The 24,087-nt window shown below is 43.1% G+C and overlaps 2 protein-coding genes across 8 annotated transcripts in view; one reads left to right on the forward strand and one right to left on the reverse strand.

Annotated features, from left to right (window-relative positions):
- The first annotated feature begins 697 nt into the window (after nt 1-697).
- Nucleotides 698-3,974, forward strand: SETD6 (SET domain containing 6, protein lysine methyltransferase). The gene is made up of 9 exons (XM_062175837.1): nt 698-776; nt 1,028-1,117; nt 1,207-1,351; nt 1,423-1,564; nt 1,668-1,862; nt 1,997-2,117; nt 2,827-3,007; nt 3,113-3,255; nt 3,403-3,974. The coding sequence occupies exons 1-9, from the start codon at nt 750-752 to the stop codon at nt 3,709-3,711; spliced, it is 1,353 nt and encodes a 450-aa protein (XP_062031821.1). The 5' UTR covers nt 698-749; the 3' UTR covers nt 3,712-3,974.
- A 296-nt stretch (nt 3,975-4,270) lies between these two features.
- CNOT1 (CCR4-NOT transcription complex subunit 1) overlaps nt 4,271-24,087 on the reverse strand; it is a 90,465-nt gene continuing 70,648 nt past the window's right edge. For 2 of the 7 annotated variants that reach the window (XM_062175833.1, XM_062175831.1), the window contains exons 32-49: nt 23,353-23,493; nt 23,153-23,257; nt 21,737-21,856; nt 20,116-20,307; nt 19,427-19,569; nt 18,804-18,912; nt 18,546-18,715; nt 17,656-17,908; nt 15,403-15,651; nt 14,360-14,523; nt 14,047-14,164; nt 11,587-11,688; nt 10,059-10,232; nt 9,572-9,721; nt 7,819-7,999; nt 6,603-6,735; nt 5,275-5,409; nt 4,271-5,188 (exon numbers count right to left, since the gene is read on the reverse strand). In XM_062175833.1, coding sequence (XP_062031817.1) covers nt 5,110-5,188; nt 5,275-5,409; nt 6,603-6,735; nt 7,819-7,999; nt 9,572-9,721; nt 10,059-10,232; nt 11,587-11,688; nt 14,047-14,164; nt 14,360-14,523; nt 15,403-15,651; nt 17,656-17,908; nt 18,546-18,715; nt 18,804-18,912; nt 19,427-19,569; nt 20,116-20,307; nt 21,737-21,856; nt 23,153-23,257; nt 23,353-23,493 — 2,718 coding nt within the window. In that variant the 3' untranslated portion in view covers nt 4,271-5,109. The remainder of the gene's footprint in view (nt 5,189-5,274; nt 5,410-6,602; nt 6,736-7,818; nt 8,000-9,571; nt 9,722-10,058; nt 10,233-11,586; nt 11,689-14,046; nt 14,165-14,359; nt 14,524-15,402; nt 15,652-17,655; nt 17,909-18,545; nt 18,716-18,803; nt 18,913-19,426; nt 19,570-20,115; nt 20,308-21,736; nt 21,857-23,152; nt 23,258-23,352; nt 23,494-24,087) is intronic. The other 5 variants (XM_062175832.1, XM_062175830.1, XM_062175836.1 and 2 more) reach the window with 3 other exon arrangements.

The following is a 24,087-nucleotide window of genomic DNA, read 5'->3' on the forward strand; positions in this document are numbered from 1 at the left end:
GGGGTAGAGCGTGCCAGGTGAGGACAGGCTGTTTCTGTCTCTGGGTCAGGACTTAGCCCTTTCTTCCTTTCCAATGCTAACGCGCATTCTGAAGGGATCTGCCCTACTGAGGCCAAGCTGAGAGCTCAACTCTGGCGTTGTTTGGCTTCAAAACCCGCACCTGTGCTGTGAGCCCCATTCTACCCTCGCTGCCTCCTTTGCAAGTTAAAATCAACAACATGCGGCTGCTGGTTAGCATTTGTTTCACTCGTTCTTCATGTACCCAATAAATACTCTGTGTGTAACAGCTAATAAAGAAGTAAATAACAAGATTCCCCATGAGCTCCGCAGAAGGTGCAGGCGGAGCGGGTCTCAGATCCGGCGCCCTGCAGGCCACGCCACTCTAACACACCCACGAACTGCTCTACGTGGACAACGCAGATGGAGATCAAACGGTCGGCGACTGCCAGGCCCCCGCCCGCCAACCCCGAAGCGGGGGCAGTCAGCCCCCCGGGACAGGTCGAGGGGCTGATCGTGGCTCAGAAGCAGGCTGGAAGCAGCCTTTGCGCGCCCACTGCGCGTGCTCTAAACCCTAACCCACTCCACCTGCCGCCGCGAATCCGCGCGGCCGCGCGCCGCGTTACCCAACTTGCCCACGTGGTTCCGGCGCCTGGGCGGGGCTAGCGGCCTCCTGCCCCGGCAGCGGGGCTGCGGACGCCGGAAACGCCGGTGCGCGGGCACTGGCCGGCCCGGGCGTACGCGCTCCGGCCATGGCGACCCAGGCGAAACGGCCGCGGGTGAGTGGCGGGCGCGTGGCGGGCGGCGGGCGGCGGGCGGCGGGCGGCGGGCGGCGAGCGCGAGGCCCACTCCTCCCCCGCCGTGGCGGGCGGCCTGCGCGCCCCCTTTCCTCTCTTGCGGGGCCCTCGGCTCCCGCGCGCCCCTCCCCCGCCCAGAACCCGTCGTCCGCAGCGCGCACGCGCCGCCGCCTTCCCCGGCCTCACGCGGAGCCTGCGGGGCGGCGCCCGGCCACTGAGCCTGCTCCTCTCAGGTGGCGGGGCCGGAGGGCGGCGGCGGCGCGGACCCGGTGGCCGGCTTCCTGGGCTGGTGCCAGCGCGTGGGGCTGGAGCTGAGTCCCAAGGTGAGCGAGGGTAGGGTGGAGCGGCGGAGGAGGCGCGGCGGGCCGAGGGGCCGCTCTGACCCGGCCTTCCCTGCCCTTCGCCTGCCCAGGTGGCCGTGAGCCGGCAGGGCACGGTGGCGGGCTACGGCATGGTGGCGCGGGAGAGCGTGCAGCGCGGCGAGCTGCTGTTCGCGGTGCCGCGGGCTGCCATCCTGTCACAGCACACCTGCTCGATCGGCGACCTGCTGGAGCGAGGTGGGCATGGGGCGGCACAGGGCACCTGCGCGGGCCCGCCGGGCCGGGGAGCTCACCCCTGTCTTCCTCAGAGCGAGGCGCGCTGCAGAGCCAGTCGGGCTGGGTGCCGCTGCTGCTGGCGCTGCTTCACGAGCTGCAGGCCCCAGCCTCGCCGTGGAGCCCCTACTTTGCGCTCTGGCCTGAGCTGGGCCGCTTGGAGCACCCAATGTTCTGGTGAGAGCTGTGGGGAGGGTTGGGGAGTACCCGGGCCGGGGGCCCCCCAACCCCCTGTCCTGGCGAGTGTATGAAGGGCACCTGGGTGGGAGTGTCCCTGCAGGCCAGAGGAGGAGCGCCGGCGCCTGCTGCAGGGCACGGGCGTACCTGAGGCCGTGGAGAAGGATTTGGCCAACATCCGCAGCGAGTACTATTCCATCGTGCTGCCCTTCATGGAAGCCCATCCCGATCTCTTCAGCCCCAAGGTTCACTCCCTGGAACTCTACCATCAGCTCGTGGCCCTTGTGATGGCCTATAGGTCAGTGAGTAGAGCCCTGGAGGACCAACCCTCATCCTTGAACAATGTTGAGGGGCAAGGGGGGAAGAACGAGTGAGCTGCACCCCCATTCCCTCACCCCAGACCGGGCCTTAGCCAAGTTCTCTCTGTGGCAGCTTTCAAGAACCACTGGAGGAAGAGGAGGATGAAAAGGAGCCAAACTCCCCTTTGATGGTGCCTGCAGCAGACATTCTAAACCACTTAGCCAATCACAATGCCAATCTAGAATATTCTGCAGTGAGTGGACCCCACCTAGTTCTTCTTAAGTGCATTGGTGATTGAGCATTTGCTCAAACCAGTGTTGTCACTGGGCTCCATTTTCCTACTCAGAAATGAGTGGGTGAATTTAGCTCCTCCACAGGTGTACCTTTCTATGCATATTACGTGAAATAATTTCAACACGAAACAGCTTAAAGCCCTCAAGGCCGGGATTACTCCTCTGATTTACGTAGTGCTCATGGCCGTGGGGTCTACATAACAATGTTCCGTCCCCCCGAGGCTGTTGTGGGTGCAGTGTACACAGCAGCCTGGAGCAGCTGCCCTGTCAGCTCAGTTTGTGGGAGGAGCAGCAGCAGCTGGGGATGCTCATTCAGAGGCCGGAGGTCTCAGATGATCCCAGGGCTGCTTTTGTACCAGTTCCATTTTATGTGAGAAGTTGTGGGATTAAAATACTAGTGGATGTGGTTATTTCTTTGGGGAGGGAGTACTTGTTAATCCTTACCTCCGTTTATCTTTCCTATTGTATTCTTTTAAAAAGTGGCAATTTTTGTAAGTGCTAAAGATGACTGAGCAGATTTACCTAGTGAGACTGACCTTTTTAACTTATGCCCTATGCTATAGCTTAAAGGGGTGAGACTAATAGGAAGTAAAAGGCCATTGGTAGTTACAGCGTCAGTCCCATAGCGGACCTACACCTGCTGGCGGCTTTTTCTCCCTTCCACCCCAGGATTCTCTTCGCATGGTGGCCACTCAGCCCATTCCTAAAGGCCATGAGATTTTCAACACTTACGGACAAATGGCTAATTGGCAACTGATTCATATGTATGGCTTTGTTGAACCATATCCTGACAACACAGATGACACAGCCGACATCCAAATGGTGACAGTTCGTGAAGCAGCATTACAGAGTGAGTGTCTCCTTAGCTCTTTGAATTTGATACAGCAAATGACTTGTAGACTGAAGGAGAAATGAGCCTTTGGTATACTGAGTCACGCCACTCATTTATTTACAGAAGCAAAAGCTGAGGCTGAACGGCTCCTACTGTATGAGCGCTGGGATTTCTTGTGCAAACTGGAGATGGTAGGAGAAGAGGGTGCGTTTGTAATTGGACGTGAGGAGGTGCTAACTGAAGAGGAACTGACCACCACACTGAAGGTAAAGAGCCAAGAATGGCCATTATGCTGACAAATTTGGGTACTGGGAGCAAAATAAAACTAGGAGATGAGAGGGGACACTTACCATCAATTTTGGAAATATATAAGTAGTATGACCTAACTTAAGGGGCTCCGTGTCTGTTTCTAGGTACTGTGCATGGCTGCTGAGGAGTTCAGAGAATTTAAAGACCAGGATGGATGGGGAGATGATAAAAGGGTAGAAGAGGGCAGCCTGACACTCAAAAATATCCCCAAGCTCAAAGCACCGTGGAAACAGCTGCTTCGAGACAGTGTCCTGTTGACCCTGCAAACCTATGCCACAGACTTACAAAGTGAGCAGGATGTACTCAGTAATAAGGATGTCTACACCAAACTCAGCTGGAGGGAACAGCAAGCCTTACAGGTTCGCTATGGTCAGAAGATGATCTTACACCAGTTGTTAGAAATGACTCTTTAGTATGTTTCATATGGCCTGAATTACAGAAGAAAGAACTTTATTCTAGGCTGAGAACTATTGTTGCTTGAAAAGGAAGAAAGTGTGGATCTTTTGCCGTTCTTATTAAATACCAGAAGGAAAAGTAGCAGAGGTGTGCTAGGATGAACTCTGAGGTAAGGGTGATGTGTTCGAGGACTGGGAACAGCATGCTTTCGAATCACTAGTTTAACGCTTTGTGTAGCCATCTCTGTTCTTGATTTTAACTAAAGCCTGCAGAAATGTGGCAGTGATGGGTCATCTTACTGTGCTCAGGGACTTTGCAGGAAGCTTGGTTTGAACCTGTGTCTATCTTGAGGCGGTCAAAACCTTTTTTATTAGGATCTAGGCAGCCCTGTAAATGGCCCTTTGTGAGAACTGTTGGTTTAATTTTGAGCCCTTTTTGTCTTCAAAACTTGACCACCGTTAAAGGAAAGGTAAGTTTTAAATGTACACCTCATTTTTGCTCATTTTCTTAAAAATGCTGTATCTTGCTGAAAAGATAACTGCTATGCAAAATATTGTTGGACATTTAGACAGGTCAGCTTAGGAGTGGGAAGGATCTCATTCAACAGGAAGCTGTCCACTTTCTTTACCAGCACTGGCTGCTGCTCCTGAGAAAGGCTCAGTGACTCATATACAAGAAGTGGGGGGAGCTGATGGCCAGGAACTTGGAAGGCTACAAAAACTACAACACAGGGCCCAGTCCATTTACAAAATACTTAAAATCCTTACAAATAAGGGTTTTATTAGTCCTTTGTATGGCTATTCAGTGAGGTAATGGAGGATAATTGTTAAGATTAGGTTCTATATCAGAAGGAATGTTAGACTTGACTTCATCTCAGGGGGCCAAGGTGAAGAAGCTAAGCTAGTTGGTACAAGTGGTATTCTCTGTGTTCAGCTTTAGAACAGGTTTGGGAAAGGCAAACTAGAAACCTCCGGGATACCATTCCCATGGTTCACATTTTAAAAACTAAGTTAATACGCTCTTCTTAAAGACACCAGGAATAACAGAAGACCAGGAGCTAAGCCTTCAGACAAGTGCATGGCATCAACTGCCTGCCTCGTTATAAGGTACCAACTTGTATGCTTTCCTCGGACACATTTTGCACAGACCCAAGAAGCTGCAGACAAAGGTTTTCTCTTTCATATATTTACACAAGTTGAAAATGATATTCACAGCATCTTCTAAATTTTGGCCAAGAGTCAAAAAATGCATTTAAACTTTGGAACGTGCCCACATAGACAGGGAGGCTCACCCCAGCAGTAGTTGGGGCAAATACCCAAGAACCAAAGGGCTGGGAAAGTCAGGAAGAGCAGAAAGGATTCTTCAGTTTATGAACTTGGTGCACTGGGACCTTTACAACGGAGACACAGTTCCATCTAGCTGGCACCTGTCCCTTCCATTACTTGCTGAGCCTGCTTCTGTCCCATGCAGCACTGTGCAACCGACTGGAATAACCTGCAGAATGGAACACAGTTATCAGAAGCATCTCAATCACAGACCCAAGATGCTCATTCTTAGATGATTCAAACAAAAAAACTCACTTCTCAATTTCTGGGGCACAGTGTACAAACTCGTGGTTCCAGAACTTAAATGCTGGATTTTTAATCAGCTCAATGAAGGTAATAAGAAGACCCCAAGGATGTGGCCTATTTACAATCAACCGTTCCAAAAGAACCCTGGGGAAAAAAAGTAAGTGTCAGCATTACAGAGGAATTCACAACCATTCCATTATTTTTTTGTAAAGGCTTACTAGAGTTAGGAAAAAAAGACAGCTGAATTGATCTTAATACAGTGTGGTTATGCAGATGGATTCTAGTTAGAATATCTGGGTTTAAATCATGATTCTTGCCAAGCAATAGAATATAACAATATTGTCTTAAATAGTCACATCCGATTATTTCTAAATTTACCCTAAGGAAGAGATAATCACAAATTGTACATTACCATCTATAAGCAGTAACTTTTGGCATTTAAATTCTGAAGACTATCACACTTGACACTGTAAGTACTAGAACGGCACATTTAAAATGTGCTTTTAGGGGCCAGTGTTGTGGTGCAGGAAGGTTAAGTTGCTGCCTGTGACGCTGGCATCGCATCTGAGCACTGGTTTGGGCCCTGGCTGCTCCACTTCCAATCCAGCTCCCTGCTAATGCCATTAGGCCTAGAAAAGCAGGTAGCCTGAATATTTGGGCCCCTGCCACCCATGTGGGAGACCCAGCGAATCAAAGACTCTTGTGTACTTCTGACCTTCGAAGTTTAAAGTAGTGTGGGGAGGGAGCTGCACTTCTGCTGCAGCATCTGACTCATACCACTTAGGATACCAGCCTCCCACACTGCAATCTCTGGGTTCAGGTCCCAGCTCTGCTTCTAATTAGAGCTACCTAGGAAAGCACAGCAGTTAATCTGGGTCTCCCCACTGGGTAGCAAGGACTTAAGTTCCTAGCTTTAGTAGGCAGTTAACCTGTATGCATCTTACTCAGTTGAGACTTAACTATTCCCCAGTCTCTACTGCTGAAGTCCAAGCAGTCTGCAACAGATTCCTAACTACTATTAGACTTTAATTGGCCTTGCGTAATTCAGGGCTCTGGTTAAAAATGTTGCTGTTCCTTTTACCTCTTCAAATTCCTGACTTTCAATCAAAATGACATGCCTTTTACTGTGAACTACTTTCCACCTCAAAAATAAGATGTCTAATTCTCCACTTAGTTCCTGCCCTCCCAATAATTAGGATTTTTTGTTTTATGCATCAGACTATCTCCATATTCTTCAAAACTCAATCTCAAATCTAACATATTACCAGACATGTAAAAGATGCCTGATGACACAAAGTCCAGGCAGGCATCATTTTGAAGCATGTGAAAAATCTCACCTTGTGATCTGTTCCTGGATAGCTTCAGTGTTGGCCTCTGCAAAAAGGTACAGCATGGTGCAGCTAAAGTAATGAGTGTGGCTATTGGGGTATCGCAGCTGATTTGCAATTGCGTTCAAGAAGAGATAGCGACCTAGGAAGTAGAAAAACTCAACTTAGGCCTTGCTTTAAAAGGCTAGCATGGGATAACAAACACTTCCAACTGGCTGGAGTTTAGGCTGCTTGTAGACACTTGTAGTTAAACCAGTGGTTCTCAGGATCCCAGAAAGCTATCTTTTCTGTTTTTATCAGTGTTTCCCACATTACAAGATTTTAAAACATAATTTGTAAGTAAGATCTATACAATAAAAACACGTTAATAAAAAGTCTTCCCTGATATTCAGTGTTGAGTGCTACCGCTTTACTTTTTGAAGAGCTTTTTAATGTCTTTCTCAATAGAAGACATCTGGATTCTCTTCTGCTTTTATATGTAATCTGCTACATTTCATAAACTGGAAAACCATGGCAAATGGGCAAATAGCAAATGCGATTTTACTATTAACAGCCCTCCTTAAAAGGTATTAAGGATACTACCAAATGTTCCCAGAAAACGCTTTGATAACCACTAGATGATACTGGAATAACTGGGTTTGCTCGATACTGCTCATGTTTGTAAAAGATACCAGTGACCCTTAACACTTTCCTATAGACTGTCCTCTTACTGCTAAGTTCTTACATGTACTAGTATTCGATTCTGTTATTTGAAGCTGTCTCAAATCACTTCTACAAACTGGTAAACAGCAAATATAATCAAAATTACCCTCTTTAGATGCAACAGCAATATTAAGAGTGGTTCTGAAGTGTATTATGCTAAAAGGATCAGGGCTGTACAGCTAATCTGTTAACTAAAGTCTTGAATAAATACAGAGCACCAGAAAAAATGTAGCTCAACTAGGAAACATACAGCCTGCAATTGGAGTTATACTGTGAATTTTCTGCAAGATATGAAGTCTTTGGCCGAAAAATAGCAGGATTCTGGATAATTCCTGTCTTTGTGCCTTGCTCTGTTTTCTGCATTAAGCAAAAAGGTAATTTCCAATAAAAGGATAAAATAACCAGCCAGGCTTATAAATGTGCTGTCAGAACATGCTCTTTTGTGGCTTAAAACACGCTTTTGTGAATATACTGTGACGAAAAGCATATAACACTTTACTAAGAACTGATGGGCTTCACTCACCCTCAGTATCCAAGTCCACAGCCAGGTTCTGGAAGATGTCCATGTGTGCCGAGTGGGTGATGGTGCTCATTGAAGGTGTGCTGCCCTTGTTGTGAATGTGCGCAATGGCCTGAGTCCCTACATAGAGCACCAGTGCATTGATGAGCTGAAGGTTGTAGCGATTGCCAGGCTCATTGGACACCTAAGTGAGCAAAACAGAAATCTTCACTCCTGCAGAGCACTAACGATTACTGCATCAGTATTTTCAAACTTCTTAAACCTTGTGATTTGAATGGCAGATACATGCTTTGAGTTGCTGATGTTAACACACAATTGCTGGGGCTGACGCTGTGGCGTAGCAAGTAAAGCCACTGCTGGCATCCCATATGGATGCTGGTTTTGAATCCAGGCTGTTCCACTTCCAATCCAGCTCTCTGCTATGGCCTGGGAAAGCAGTGGAAAATGGCCCAAGTCCTTGGGTCCCTGAGCCCATGTGGAATACCCAGAAGCAGCTCCAGGCTCCTAGCCTCGGATCAGTGCAGCTCCGGCCATTGCAGCCATCTAGGGAGTGAATGGGCAAATGGAAGACCTCTCTCTCTTTCTGCCTTTCAAATAAATATTTTTTAAAAATACACAACTGCCCCAAGAGTGGCTGTACCAATAACAGAAACATTTCCTCAAGAAGTCAGAGGTTTACCACACAGTATCACTGTACTTGTGATACAACTCAATCACGTCAAAATATGCATTGTCACATGGTTAAGATCGGAAAGACCATACAACCTCAAGTCATTTTGCAGAGTTAACAATCAATTTTTGTGTAACAGGGAATGACTGTCACTGCTCTATTAGGGAAATTCAGTCACTTGCCCGGTGGTTTCATGGAAAACTACAGCAATGTGTTACTGATGAAATGGCCCAGTAAAATATATAATCCAGTATAAAGTTCACCCCAATAATAGAAATGACAGTTCTTAAATCAGGTTGAAAATACTAGGACACGGAGGACCTATGGGGAGAGCAAGGTCGCCCACCGCGTGGAAGCCCAGCCCCGCCGAGCCGCCGCGGGAGCCCAGCTGCAGAATCCACACACCAGCACTGAAAGGGGAGCTCTGGAAACCAAGATTCTGTGGGTGTTACTGTCATGGAAACATTGATTCCCCATTGTAATCACTCCTGGTGTAAAACACAGCTGCCTAACAAATGCACATTGGAAGGGGTTCCTTTTAGCATCTGTTAAATCTCAACACAATGTATAACCACTCTTTTCAGAGTACATCAATCATAGAAGAGTGAGACAGAATTAAAGCAGTTAGCCCTGAAAAAAAAAAAGAAAGAAAAGAAAAAGAAAGAAAGAAAATACTAACTCCCAGAGCAGGTGCTGTGGCGCAGAGGGTTAAAGCCCTGGCCTGAGTGCCAGCATCCCACATGGGCGCCGGTTCTAATCCCAGCTGCTCCTCTTCTGATCCAGATCTCTGCTATGGCCTGGGAAAGCAGTACAAGATGGCCCCTGAACCCTCGTGGGAGATCCGGAAGAGGCTCCTGGCTCCTTGCTTCGGATCGGAGCAGCTCTGGCCGTTGCGGCCATCTGGGGAGTAAACCAGCGGATGGAAGGCCTCTCTCTCTGTGTAACTCTGACTTTCCAATAAATAAAATAAATCTTTAATAAGAAAGAAAAAGAAAATACTAACTCCCAAATGGGCCACATATAGGATCATGCATAGAAAATTCTTTTCAGGAAGGCATGATAGAGTTGTAAGCCAAAGCAATTAACCTGTAGGTTGCTGCGCAGATCAGACAGAAAAGTGACTGGTGATCGAGTTTTAAGATAAGAATCCAAATCCTTTTTGAATTGAGGTGGCATCACTCCAGTGAAATTGGTGAGAATCCGGGGAGCAATGTTAATTTCACTCAACATGTCCACCTGCCACAAATACCAAGAGTCACAATCATTTAGAGTCCACATACAGTACAAGTGTGTTGAAAATTAGATCTGCCACATTTTACTAGTTCAACCAATCTTATAATAATCTCTATAAAAATGATATGGATTTCTCAGTATTTCCTTTCAATATTAAGGCAAGATGAGTACTTTTTGTAGGGATTTCTAGTCTGAACCACTAACCAATTTTTCCTAACCCAGATTTCAAAATAGAAGAATAGAATGTCATCCCTCACTCATTAAAGCCCTAGTCTTGGAAGAGAATCCCCAACCGGACAAGAAAAGTCATTTTTCTTAAAACTGCATACAAATTTTTTACCTTCAGATTAGGAGTGAATGGGTCCGGGAGCCTCATGTTTCTTGGGAAGGCACTCAGTATCAAATTTCTTAGCTGGATACAATTGGGTGGGATTACATCACAGAACCCATAATGGTAATCACAAAGGAATTCTGGGAAGTCATGCAAAAGAACCAGCAGCACTCTTAAAGTACCCTGTTTTAAGAAAAACAAACAAAAAAAAACTTCCACACTGAAGAAAACGGATTTAACAGTTTTCCTTTTATGAAGTTTTTAAAAAAAGCAAAAAAATAGACTTTAATAACAAATATGTTTATAGATCTTTATCAACATGACAGTATCACAGGTTGTTGGTCAAAATATTTACATCTAGAAATCATGAAAAACTAGGCATTAGGAGTCTGGAACCTTAAATGAATATGCTATAAGAGGCTAGATGAGCCAGCATTGTGGCACAGTGCTGCCTGCAATGCTGGCATTCCATGTTGGGAATACTGTTTCAAGTCCAGCTGTTCCACTTCCAATTTAGTTCCCTGCTAACATGCCCGGGAAGGCAGCAAAGAATGGTGCAGAGTACCTAGGCCCCTGACACCCACATGGAGACCTGGTTGAGGCTCCTGGCTTCAGTCTTGCCCAGCACTGGCTTTTGCAGCTATAATGAGCCTGAGAGTAGAAAATTTCTCCCTCTGTTGCTCTGCCTTTCAAATAAATGAATCTTCGGGGGAAAGAAATAGGGGAGTGGGGGTGGCATGCTGCTAGATAACAATACAAACTATGGTACTTTCAGCAGTGGAGACACATGAATGAAGGGCTTGTATCCATGGACTCATTTGAAAATGCAAACAATCCAATAAAAATACAAGCAAAGAATGCAATGGGAGCCTCACTAAAATGGCTATCCAGATGGTCAATCTAAATATGAAAATCTAAGAAATGAAGAAAATGCAAATTGAATCCACAATGAAATACTACCATATTACTGCCAAAATGGATAAAATGATACCAGTAGTATGGCAAGAAAAGACAATAGTTAACAGGCTGCTGAGAAGTACAAACTGGTACAGGTATTTTGCAAAACAAAGATGAACATATGAATGCCCTAAGCTCTGGGCCCTATACATGTTTGATCTTTGCACTTTTCTGAATATACCCTATAGTATTGAAAACAAAGGGGCCAGCTCTGCCTGAAGTGTCAGTTCATGTCCCGAATGTATCTCTTCCAATCCAGCTCCCTGCTTATGTGCTGGGAAACTAACGGAAGATGGCCCAAGTACTTGTGCCCCCCACACCCATGTGGGAGACCAGAAGGTGGCTCTTGGCACTTGGCTTCAGACTGGCTGAGCTCTGACCATTGCAACCATTTGGGGAGCAAACCAGCAGATGGAATACCCCTCTCTCTCTCCCTCTTTCTCCCCATAACACTACCTCTCAAATAAATAAAAATATTTAAAACAACAAAAAATAGACAAAATAAGGCCATTTATCCTCAGCTAAAAGTTTCTCTTTCAAAGTTCTAAAGTCATTTTAATGTATAGATCAAATCAGTTACCTTATAGAGGATTTGCATAGGTTTGGTGAGTTCCACATTTCTAAGGAAAGGCGCTAAATATTTGAATAAATCAATCAGTAGCTGTGCATACATAGGCCACCCCTAAAACAAAGAAATATACATGAGTCACAACTTCACCTTAACAACTTGTCCAAGCCAACTGCCCTATGACTTGACCATTAATCATCTTCACACAAATATAATTACTTTATTAACACAGTTTCTCTCCTAAAAAACTGCCTTTAGAAAGGACTAAATAATTATGGAGAAAATGGAAGATGCTATCTCAAACAAACTACCTCCAGCAAACTTCAAAAACTACTGTTCCTCTTGTGCCTTTAGCAAAATTAAAACAAAGGGGCGACCACTGTGTTGCAGAGTAGCGCCAGCATCCTCTATGGGTACTAGTTCAAGTCCTAGCCGCTCCACTTATGATCCAGACCCCTGCTAACATGCCTGAGAAGGCAGCAGAAAATAACCCAAGGTGCTTGGACCTCTACCACCCAGATGGGAGACCTGGATGAAGATTCTGGCTTCTGGGGCCAGCGCTGTGGGGTTAAAGCCCTAGCCTGCAGCGCCAGCATCCCATATGGGTGCCAGTTTGAGTCCCAGCTGCTCCACTTCCAATCCAGCTCTCTGCTATGGCCTGGAAAGCAGTGGAAAATGGCCCAACTCCTTGGGACCCTGCACCCATGTGGGAGGCCCAGAAAAAGCTCCTGATTCCTGGCTTCAGATCAGCTCAGCTCTGGCCATTGCGGTCATTTGGAGAGTGAACCATCAGATAGAAGACCTCCCTCTCTCCCTCTCTCTCTCTCCCTGGCTTTACCTCGAAATTTCAAGTAATTAAAATAAATCTTAACAACAACAACAAAACACAAAGATCCTGGCTTCTGCCTATTGCAACCATCTGGGGAGTGAACCAGCTGGTCTAAGATGTGTGTCTCAAAAAAAAAAAAAAAAAAAGTTTTAAGGGGCCAGAGCTGTGGCTCACTTGGTTAATCCTCCACCTGCAGTGCTGGCATCCCATATGGGTGCCGGGTTCTAGTCCCAGTTGCGCCTCTTCCAGTCCAGCTCTCTGCTGTGGCCCAGAGGGCAGTGGAGGATGGCCCAAGTGCTTGGGCCCTGCACCCTCATGGGAAACCAGGAGAAGCACCTTGCTCCTGGGTTCGGATCATCGTAGCTCCAGCCATAGCGGCCATTTGGGGGGGGGTGAACCAACAGAAGGAAGACCTTTCTCTCTGTCTCTCTGTCTTAACTCTGTCAAATAAAAAAAAAATTTTTTTTAAAGTTAAAAAAAAAAAAAAAAAGATGTCTCTCTCTCAACTCTTTCAAATAAATAAACCTTAAAAAAAAAAAAAAAGGCAAATTGAGAAACCTTGTGTTCACATATACCAGAAAACACTTCTCCAACAGATAAGCTGTTCTCCTGAGTTTCAACTGTATGTTTTCCTCCTCTGGACTCCTCAACTCCTGGTAAATAACCTCACTGAATTAATACCATTATATTTTCAGCAATATATACCAATTATGTTCAGTCATGGATAATTTTATTCATTACGCTGTGTTCCCTTCCCCTAGAATTCCATTCTCCAAATGAAGCTTCATTCAAGGGTTATTTCACACTTTCTGCCCCAATCCAATCCCAAACACTTAGTAGTCATATTTTCTTTTTATCTAATGGGCTGGATAAGAGCACTTTCTATATTACTCACTTGGCATTTAACTGAAAAATCGAAGAGAAGCCTCCTACAATGACTGTGTTATCTTCCCAATTAGACTAAAAACTCTTAAAAAAAATTGATCATAATCCTTCAAATAAAGTAACCCAGTGATATTCAACCTGTGTGATAAACTTTAGCATTTACAGTGAGAACCTGAAAACCAGCAAGCTCCAGAGACCCATCACCCAGGGATTTAGTCATACCGCTAAGGACATGCAAAAAGATTTCAACTTAAAAAAAGGGGGGGGGGGGGGGGACCCTTAACTTGGGGCCAGTGTTTTGGCACAGCAGGTCAAGCAGCCACTTGCAATGACATACCACACTGAAGTGCTGCTTAGAGCCTTGGCTGTTCCACTTCTGATCTAGCTTCCTGCTAATGTGCCTAGAAAGGCGGCAAATGACGAATGATGGCTTGGGCCCCTACCACACATGTGGGAGACCCCACATGAGATTCCTCTCTGTCCCCCTCCTCCCATGCTCTGCATACATAGACCGACCGACTGACACAGAGGGCTGACACACAGCACTGGAAAGGCAACAACCCTAATCACTGAGAGTAGTTTTCAGGCAAAGGCTGTTAAGTAATTATTAAACCCCCCTCTAGGACCTGAGCAAAATCATTCCCAACCAAGCTGAAGAAATACAATTACTACTAAATGACTAATAGAAGTGTATAGGCATTGATCATAAGCCCCAAGTAGTTACAGTCTTATCTGCAGGAGATAAATTGCAGCCACACCTTCTGCTGTGGCGTATGTGCCAGCATTCTTGCAATAAATATCCGATGGGAGATCAGTTCAAGCCAGGCATATACAAAGCCAGGAGCTTTGGTAGGCCTCAAGATATGGAATGTATTGCTAAAAGAAGAAAAACTTTGATGAGAAGCACAGTCCAACTCAGATAGTGAATAGCATGTAAATGTAGGCAATGTACAAGTTGTCTTGCATATTAACAAAACAAAACCCCCTCTTAAAAAAAAAAAAAAAAGCCTCAGTCCCCAAGAGTTCTACTCCTAAATTTATTACCTTCAACTGAAACCAAACAATACTCACCAGAAAGCTGTAAGTGTCTGGAAATTAATGGTTTCCAACACGTGCTCAGGTGCATTGAGTTCCAAGAGTAACATGATAAAAATTCGATGATAGGGAAGCTGCTGAAACTCACTTTGCCGAACATCATGATCTTGTAAGAGAACTCCCACTACTATACCAAGGACCTATACAGAACACACAGATGGGACCTTATACACTCATGGATAATTCACATGCCACTTTTAAGTACCACAGGAAAGGAAAGGATATATAACACCAGAAGACAAAATCATATGCCAGCATCTAAACAGGCCATACATTTGTCTGAATCAATCAGTTTAAATATCTGCGGACTAGAGTGGTGTATCTTCCACTAAAGCCCAATGGTTTTTTAAAAGTTCTAGAAATTAGAATGGCACCTTATATATTACCACGTTAACACAATCCAAAAATCTAATTCTTCTGGTCTTACATGAAGTTGACAAGTGACAAACAGTTGACTCTTCTCTTGGCATTTAGTTGAGTAGTTAGGGACCAGGAGAGCTGTTAGTCTTAAGAGATGCCTCGTTAAAAAACTTGTCCTTCAGTCTACTTTATTTGCCCCTGAACACTGAGGAATATGACGTACTCCTTTCTAATTTCCCAAGACCAAAATCTAAGTCCATTTTTAAAACCTATTTTTTGCACTGTTTTAATAAATTTCCAAGACTCCCTCAGCATTGAGCAAGGCAATGACAAGTCATTCACGATAATCGACTTCCCAATCTAGAGGACGTTTCAAGCCACCCATTTACAATGATTCTACATACAGGAACAAATCTCATACCACCTAAATTATCTTCTATAATAGGCCTTATCAAGTATTAACATTCTGAAATGTTAGAAATTTTTTTTAAAGTTCGAGACACAGCACTATAATAACCTTTGTCTAACTTTGGTGGTTATGTTTATGTACTGTGTAAGAATTTCATTTGGGGACAGAACACAGATATTGCAAAATGTCTTTGGGGAAAGCCTGGACACAAGACAGTGGGGAACTACCAAAATGAGAAAGGATTTCAGACCTTGTTCAGCAAATTAATTTTGGTGACAGTGTTGGTGGCCTCCCCTGAGTGCTTCACTAGCAGTGCAATGAGTCGGACAAAGGCATCCAGGTTGTGATAGCACTTGGCTCGGATCATTGTGGGGTTAGCAGCAGGATTGTGCTGCTGCTCGGCCTGAGCGCGGTAACTAATTTCAACACACATTTCAGTGCACAGACGAAAGAACCGTGTTATGAGGTCATCGGTCTTCAATATTCCTTGCTGATGCATCTATAATGGGAACAAAAAGTAGAGAGACCCATGAGCTAATTATTTCATACATCTTTCAATTTCATGTTTAAGTGATAGTCTCTCTTGTTCCTAATGTCACATTTCTAATTGTTTTTTTTAAAGGGTTATCATTAGAGTTACTTCATCATTAAGGAATCCTAACAGAATTCCTCCAGTTTTAAAAAAGTTTAAGGGAGAATGAACCAACAATGAGTTAGTATCATGGCAACTTTCAACAGCAGGGTATTGCCAACTAATTTGGAAAATTAACAATGCAATAAAACAAAGTTCTCTTAACTTTGTGGGTCACAATCTGACATTCTGAATAATGTCTCTTTCCTCCAAGGAGGAGACTCAACATATTTTACCATCCTGCAGAACTTAAGATTAATTTCTTCCAAATGACAACAGTATCAAAATTTTTAAAGTCTAACAAGTTATTGCCCAAAAAACATCAATTACTTGTTAAGTAGGTACTCAAAAATATCCATGGATCATTACAGCTATTTTAATGTAATGAACTACTACATTAAGTGGAAAAGGTAAGCTTATGTTAAAGGAAAGAAACCCTACAAATGGATCTGGAAGTGAAGCAAAGCATAAGTTATGTGGCTAGTACCCCCCCAAAAAAAAATCCAATGTCAAGTAAAATAAGCATTAAGGAAGAAGGAGGAAGCATTGTTAAACAAAGACACAAAGCTCACAGAGAAACCTTGAAGGTTATTTTATGACAATTTGCTCCTTCATTGATAAATAACAGAATAGCTGAACTGGCAGACTATGGTAGTAATATACTCTAGCCATGTCATAAGACCAGCAAAGGAATTCTGTCTACATTAAAATCTGAAAAGCAACAGAGAAAGAATGAGAATAGACTGCTATGAACAAGAAGGAGCACAAGAAAGAAAAAAAAAATTCTTAAAGGAATGCGAAACAAAACAGAGTGTAACACATTATCTTTTTCAAGACAAGAAGTAAATCAGTCAGCAGGAAGGGTTGAGACAGGTGCCACATCCATACCCATGTATGTAGTAAAGTTTTAACAGTTTTTCAAGAGTATGTTTCATAGCTCCATAGATTCTTTTTTCGGGGGAGAAATATTCTGCGTCTTTACTATTTTACTAAGTAAAGTTCATCTTGAAAAGTAAATCCAACTTGTAGAATTCAAACGAGCTCTTCCACACTAATCATTTAATTAAAAATAAATCTAACTAGTACATTTGGAAGTTTAGCAAAGTTTTTGTTTCAGTTTAACGAAATACAAAGGTCACTCTGCAGAAATAAGTAGAAGCTCAACCTAAATAAACACTGTAATAGTTCCACTAAAAATCTATAGTTAATTCAGGAAAAGTACTACTGTTGTCACATTATAATTATGATACACTGACTACTGGTCTTAAAAGCAGCCAGTGATAGTCAAACACTATGTATCGCTCTTTTCCTTTATCCTGTTCACAAATATTCCTGCTGAATGATTTTTAGCTGCAGCTGGTTCCTTAACACTTTAAAAGTCCACTCTGCATCACACTTAATGAAAGAAAATGCTGGAAATTGTTTTCCTAAATAACATGGTATTAGTAGATAAGCTACTAATGCAATAACACACTCAACTATATTTTAACAGGTTTTTCTGTCGTTGTTTCAACTTTTTTTAAAAAAAATCATGGGCTGTTAGAAGAATTCTACTTATTTATTAGCCCATAATCCCATCACTGCTGATAATCAAGTTAGCAAAATTATATGTGGCAGTTTTCATTATCAGACCCACTGTACTTTTGTAGCTGTGATAACTGAAATGGTAGAAACAGAACTAAAGGGGGAAAGGAATGTCAACCTTAAAGTGATCAAGGATGAGGAAACAAGTGTACTATATCAATTTAAAAGAGGAAATGACAACATTTGTAGTGTGCATTGAGTATGGAGGGAACTATCTGACCACAAGTACATAATACTAAGTTTCAATATTGGAGGCATCACACCCTACTTATGTTGAATAAAAAGCACCTTTCTTTCCAAAAGCTCTACCTGTCCAACAAACGCAGAGAAAGCTTTGGTACTGTCACGGCCAGCTGCTGCTGAATGGTAGAGATTCACCCATTCCCTCAGAAGATACTCTGCCTTCTCCCTCAGGCCTGGAGGGTCATCGTACTCTGAGGCTTGAGAAATTCCAGAATGCATCATAAAGTTAGGGCCTCCATGAGCACGATCAATCATTGCTTCATAGTTGGATCGCACTACTTCCATCAGCTGGGGCAATCTAGTACAATAAATCCAGAGTGAAAATCAGTCTACTCATGGTTGTGATTGCACAGGCATACAGCTGGACAACTTGCTTATTTAAAATGAACTCCCAAAGTGTAATAATTACCATTTCATTTTACCTTTTCCATATTTAAACTAACCTTGGTTTCTTCATATCTTCTTACTTATAAAGATGTAATATGCAATGACTAAACTCAGTTAAGGTACTTAACAACAATAAAATGGGACCAATGAACTAGAGCTGATGCTCAGAGTTAACATTCACTACCTGCTTAATATGTGCCACTATTTCTATATGTAATTTCTGTCAATACCCAACCATTCTTTCACAAATTATTTCCATTTGATGTACTAAAGAGGCATAGAGAAATTGCAAATTTTACGGTGGCAGAGCCTAGTTAACCATAGGTTCTGACACCAAGTCTAGTATTGTATGTACTGTTCAACATCAAGAAGGCTTGGCAGTTAGTTAAGCTTCCATACTTCAAAGGACAGTATTAAGCCTCACTAAAGCTTCTCCTATGTTGTGGGTAAAGCATTATAACAGGTAATGTTAGTAAATCTTTACACACATTTCTACTTTCTTAAAAGACTGCTGAATGCAAAGGAATCCCAGTGCATTTTATTCTCACCCTTCTGGAGCGTTGCCTCTGGAATGAGCATTAATCCTCATGAGTGTTTCAATAGTGTGGAATAGATCTGCCTCGGTAACATGGGCAACACTTCTTTCATCCACCAGCAGAATTTTTACCAATTGCATAGCAAATGCCACGGCCATGTAGTTTAAACCATTCTCCATTGACTGGCAACAGAGAAAACACAATGAACATAAGAGAGAAAAATACAACATCCTTCCTGAGACCTTTAGTCTGGGTGAATTCCTTCCATACCTGAGCTAGATGAAGATCGTACTGCTGCATATTAACCAAATGATTGCGAATTAACAACTCCACAGCCTCCACATTATATTTATATTCATCTCGACATTCAATTAGGCACCTAGAAAAAGTATTTTCTTTATTCATAGGCTTAATCATACTGTATAAAGTAAAACAAACACTCCATTTTATTTAGTGGAATTTGTTTGAGTCAACTGCGCAACAGTATCCAAGTTTACAAACAGATAATAATGAACTAAAGCAGCCCAGTGTTAAGAAAGCCCGGAGATTTGCTTTTAAATCCTAGAAAACAGAGTATTGCATTTAAAATATAAAAATACTTATATGAACACCACTGGTATGAAATCACTGAAACTTTTTTTTAAACAAATAACCTATAATTTACTCCCCTAAACAACAGACTGGTTTTCTGTGTCCATCAGGGGGAGAAGGTGGAGACCAGATGGGAAAATGATAATTCAACAATTCTTACTTCTTAGAAGTCCAAATGTCCCATTTACCTTCTAGAAGAAAAGGAAAGCTCTGAACATAAAGACAGCCACACACACAAAAACACAGTCACATATACCAAAAGGCAGTCCAATATATACTAGTCTTCCAAGATGGATACTGACCTTGTGATTTGTTTGTTGCACCATGGAGACCCATATGCCCGGCCATCCTGTAGAGCTTTTAGGACCAAAAGGTGGCACTCCCTGTAGCGAAGCAGTAGGTCAGCATCAGCACCACTTGTGGCATCTAGTAAGCCCTCTACAGCCTGCAGGTCAAAGAAAGTGTTCAGAACCACTGAAAATAAGTAGTCAACCCAACTATCAGAACAAGAAATCAAACCTCAATGAAAACTACAATGTATCTTCTACAGCCTCGAGATTATTATCTCCACTCTCCAAACATCCTTTTCAGTAACCTAGCACACACTAGAAGCTCTACTTTAAGTTTATTCTGTGTTCTTCATGGCAATTTAAAAAACAAAACAAAACCCTCTGTGCCTACAGAGTCAAAATCAAGGGATTCCACACACACACACACACACACACATCTTATTCCCCAAATACTTGGGAGTAACTTGTCCCTTAAAACCCATGTTTCTTCAATAACAGAATTTTCAGAAATAATTCATTGAGGAAAACAAAGATTTCCCATTTGAACACTCCTAAGTGCTGTGATTATACTCTAATCTGGAGAGAATCACCTACTTATACAACAGAATTTATATTCATTTTAAAAAATCATGAGTACGTAGAGTTGCCAAGTCACTGAGTATTTTCCAAACTTAAGCTGAGATGTCAGCTTACGAACCAACCTTCTGGAGCAATCCAAGAGCAGCTATAGCATCTCGAGAATTTCGAGATAACACTACAACCTCCAAAAGACTTCGAAGAGCCTGAGCTTGAGGATTCATGGCCAACGTTGGTGGAATGGCATGCAGATGCTGCTCCAACTCTGTAATGCACTTGTCATAAATCTGAGCTACATCATCTGTTGCCCAAGCTTGCTGTTTAGAAAAAGGGGGGAAAACACAACTAGTAAGACATCACCAAAACATTCTTAAGATTTTTTTCATTGGCATATGTACCAACCAACTACTAGTGTGTTTATTCCTTTTTTTTTCCCCCCCTCGAATCATGGAGGGCCTATTCCTAAACGATACAGTCATGACACCATTAATTGGTGTGGTACAAGGCAGGCAAAGGGAAAGGGTGTTTTGAGAATGGAAAGCCTGGCACACACTAATATAATCAAGTGATCAGAGACAGCATCATCATTAATGGGATACACTGTGGGCAGGACCACTTACAACATCTAGTTAGCCCTCTAACAGCCTAAGACAGTAGTAAGCGTTCCAAACCATGAAAACGACAGTATCTAATGAAACTGTCAAAGTCCCATATGACAGGTAAGAACACAGCATCACCATTATGATCTGAGTGCAGTCATGAGAAAACACTGGAAAAACCCAAATCAGGGCATTCTAGAAAATAATCTGCCTATAATCTTCTAAAGTATTAAGATCATGAAAGATGAGGAAAAACTGAGGAGCTGTGAGGAAAATATTAAATGTCACAACTAAGTAAGAGATTACAAAATAGGTCTTATACCATGCATTTCTTATACATCTGGCAAAACAGTAATGGGATAAAATTAGATAGTAGTAAAGTTTCAATATCCTTAAAGATTGTATTGTCACATAAGAAATACATACCAAAGGAATAAGGAGTAAAAGGGGGCATCAGGCTAGCAACTTAGTATCAAACAGATTAAGGAGAAAATGTTTTCCCCTGTATTTTCAACTTTCAAACTTTTAGAATATCTCATAAAAGAAGGGGAGGTGGGTTTGCCAAGAAGGTACCAATCAGATTTCCTCTGAATACAAACATTAAAGTAAAATCAACCTCAAGGACTAAAAATGTATCCCTTATGTCATGTTGATCTGCTATTAAAAGTATCTATAATGGCCGGCACCGTGACTCACTAAGCTAATCCTCTGCCTGTGGCACTGGCACCCTGAGTTCTAGTCCCGGTTGGGGTGCCGAGTACTAGTCCCGGTTGCTCCTCTTCCAGTCCAGCTCTCTGCTGTGGCCCGGGAGGGCAGTGGAGGATGGCCCAAGTGCTTGGGTCCCTGCACTCACATGGGAGATGGGGAGGAAGCCCCTGGCTCCTGGCTTCAAATCGGCACAGCGCCCACCATAGCAGCCATTAGGGGAGTGAACCAACAGAAACAAGACCTTTCTCTCTGTCTCTCTCTCACTGCCTATAACTATCTGTCAAAATAAATTAAAAAAAAAAAAAAAAAATCTGTAACTACAACAAATGGGGACATTTTTTCCTCCTGTAACTAAAACTGTCAGGAAGCTAGGGATATAGTAACCAACAAGAATATCCACATTAAACTATAAAACATTCAATTTAATTCAAGTATTTACCTTCATGGGCTGAGCTAAAAATCCTGTCGGCTGACTTAAGTCATTCGTAGGCAAGAAGCCAGGCACATTGCGTGCAAACTCTTCATAAACAGCCAGCTGCTTTGGGTCCACACCACCAACCTCGGAAGAAGAAAATCTATTTTGACAGAATCCACTCCAAACTTTTTCTCTTAAAGTGTAGTTTACTAAGGGTAAGCAAGGGGGTTCTGAAAAGTGATACCAGAGCTACAATATTGGAGGGTACTTCAAAAAGTTCAAGGAAAATCGGATTAGAAGAAGTTTATTTTAATGTAAAATACTTTGAAATCCATGCACATTTTTCATAACACTGATTTTCTATGAACTCCTAAAATTTATTTATTGGGGCTGGGGGGAGAAAAAACAAACTAATCCAAGCTGCTGGTTCATACTCCCCAAACCCCTGCCAACAGCTAGGACTGCAGCCAAGAAAAATCAAGGTCTCCCATGAGGGGGGCGGAGACTCAATTACTCGACCCAGTCAGAGTTGGGCATTGAACCCAGGCACTCCAATATGGGATGCAAGCATCTTAACTACCAGGTGGGCAAACACCTGCCCTGCTATGAACTTTTTGAAGTAAATTAATCTAACTATACGATATGGCATGCATACACACAAGTTCAGAAGACAATGTCCTGTTTCCTTGAATCCTGTCACTCTAATTTATATATTAAGAGTTTTTCCAGGCTGGCGCCGCGGCTCAGTAGGCTAATCCTCCGCCTTGCGGCACCAGCACACCAGGTACTAGTCCCGGTCGGGGCACCGGATTCTGTCCCGGTTGCCCCTCTTCCAGGCCAGCTCTCTGCTGTGGCCAGGGAGTGCAGTGGAGGATGGCCCAAGTGCTTGGGTCCTGCACCTCATGGGAGACCAGGAGAAGCACCTGGCTCCTGCCATCGGATCAGCGCGGTGCGCCAGCTGCAGCGCACCAGCTGCGGCGGCCATTGGAGGGTGAACCAACGGCAAAGGAAGACCTTTCTCTGCCTCTCTCTCTCTCTCACTGTCCACTCTGCCTATCAAAAAGAAAGTTTTTCCACTGAAAACTGCCTCAAATGGGAACATGTCAGTACAATTCTTCACTGAAACCGATTCATATTTTATTGGGACCAATGAGCACTATCAGTAAAATGTCACTAAGTGTGGTTAGGGAATTGAAGTTGAAAACATAAAAACAAGCACAAGAATTCTTTACAGTGGACCTCAACAACTTAAAGAGGGCAGGAAGCTAAGCTATTTCCATACCTGCTCTACAGGCAGCCTTTAAGTGAAATGCTACTTGGGGTAAGACGCTTTCTCAGAAACATTTAGCCCCGCTGTCCTAGTCCCGTTGAGTAGTTCAAGCAACAAGTACATTAAGAAAACAAAGATGGGGCAGGGAGAGACAGAGCCCCAGTTCTCACTTTTAGCCTGATTTGCTCTGGCATCCGCTCAGCTTGATATGTTAATACAACAGGATCACAGTATCTGCGCCCTTCTTGCCTAGCATGTTTTCTCAGTTCAAACTCCTGCAAACAAAAAAAAGTCACTGAGGTTCTTGTTATGAGGTACTTCCTTAAATTAAGAAAAAAAAGAACCTACAAGGCAAATATTAAACACTTACAGTTGCTAGTCTCTTGTCCATCTCAGGACCTGCTTTTTCTACTGCAGTCTTCTGAATAAAACAGCAAGCTAATTCACAATTGTCCTGAGCTAACTGAGCAGCTGCCTGATCCATCATTTCCCTTTGTTGTGGGGACGCAGTCTATCAGGGTAAAAATATATATATTAAAGAAGGAAATAGATTTAAAAGAAACACATCTGACAAATATGTTTAAAGTTCAAGCTCTATTGAGGAATTGGCTATAACCTTAAAGTAAATATCTTTAAAGATAAGCTCCCCTATCTGCAAGATGAAAATACCCTAATGATCTTATCAGTTTGTTGTTCAGCAATACGAAAACACTAAAGCAGCAAATCAAGTAATTCCTAACCATGACATCTGAGACCAAGAAGTGGTAACTAAGTTACTAGAAGGGGATGTTGTATAACAGCATACATGCAAAATCACTTTACACTGTATACTTTGTCCTACTCCAAATGCATTTATCTGAACCCTTCATTGTTAATAAAATAAAATTGAGATGGTTAGCTTCTTGCATTTCAGGGCAAAAAAAATCTTCATTGCTCTAAACAAACAAATATTTGGGTGTTTACTATCTGGTACGGTGTTGGGGCTATTACACTGAGCAAAAACAGACATTGTACTTAGCCTCACAGAATCTATATTCTAAGAAGGAAAACATGAAACATGGTAATTACTAAGATTCAGTGGTTATGCCCAATGCCATAGGCAAAG

This window comes from Lepus europaeus, chromosome 19, assembly GCF_033115175.1.
Source record: "Lepus europaeus isolate LE1 chromosome 19, mLepTim1.pri, whole genome shotgun sequence".
NCBI lineage: Eukaryota > Metazoa > Chordata > Mammalia > Lagomorpha > Leporidae > Lepus > Lepus europaeus.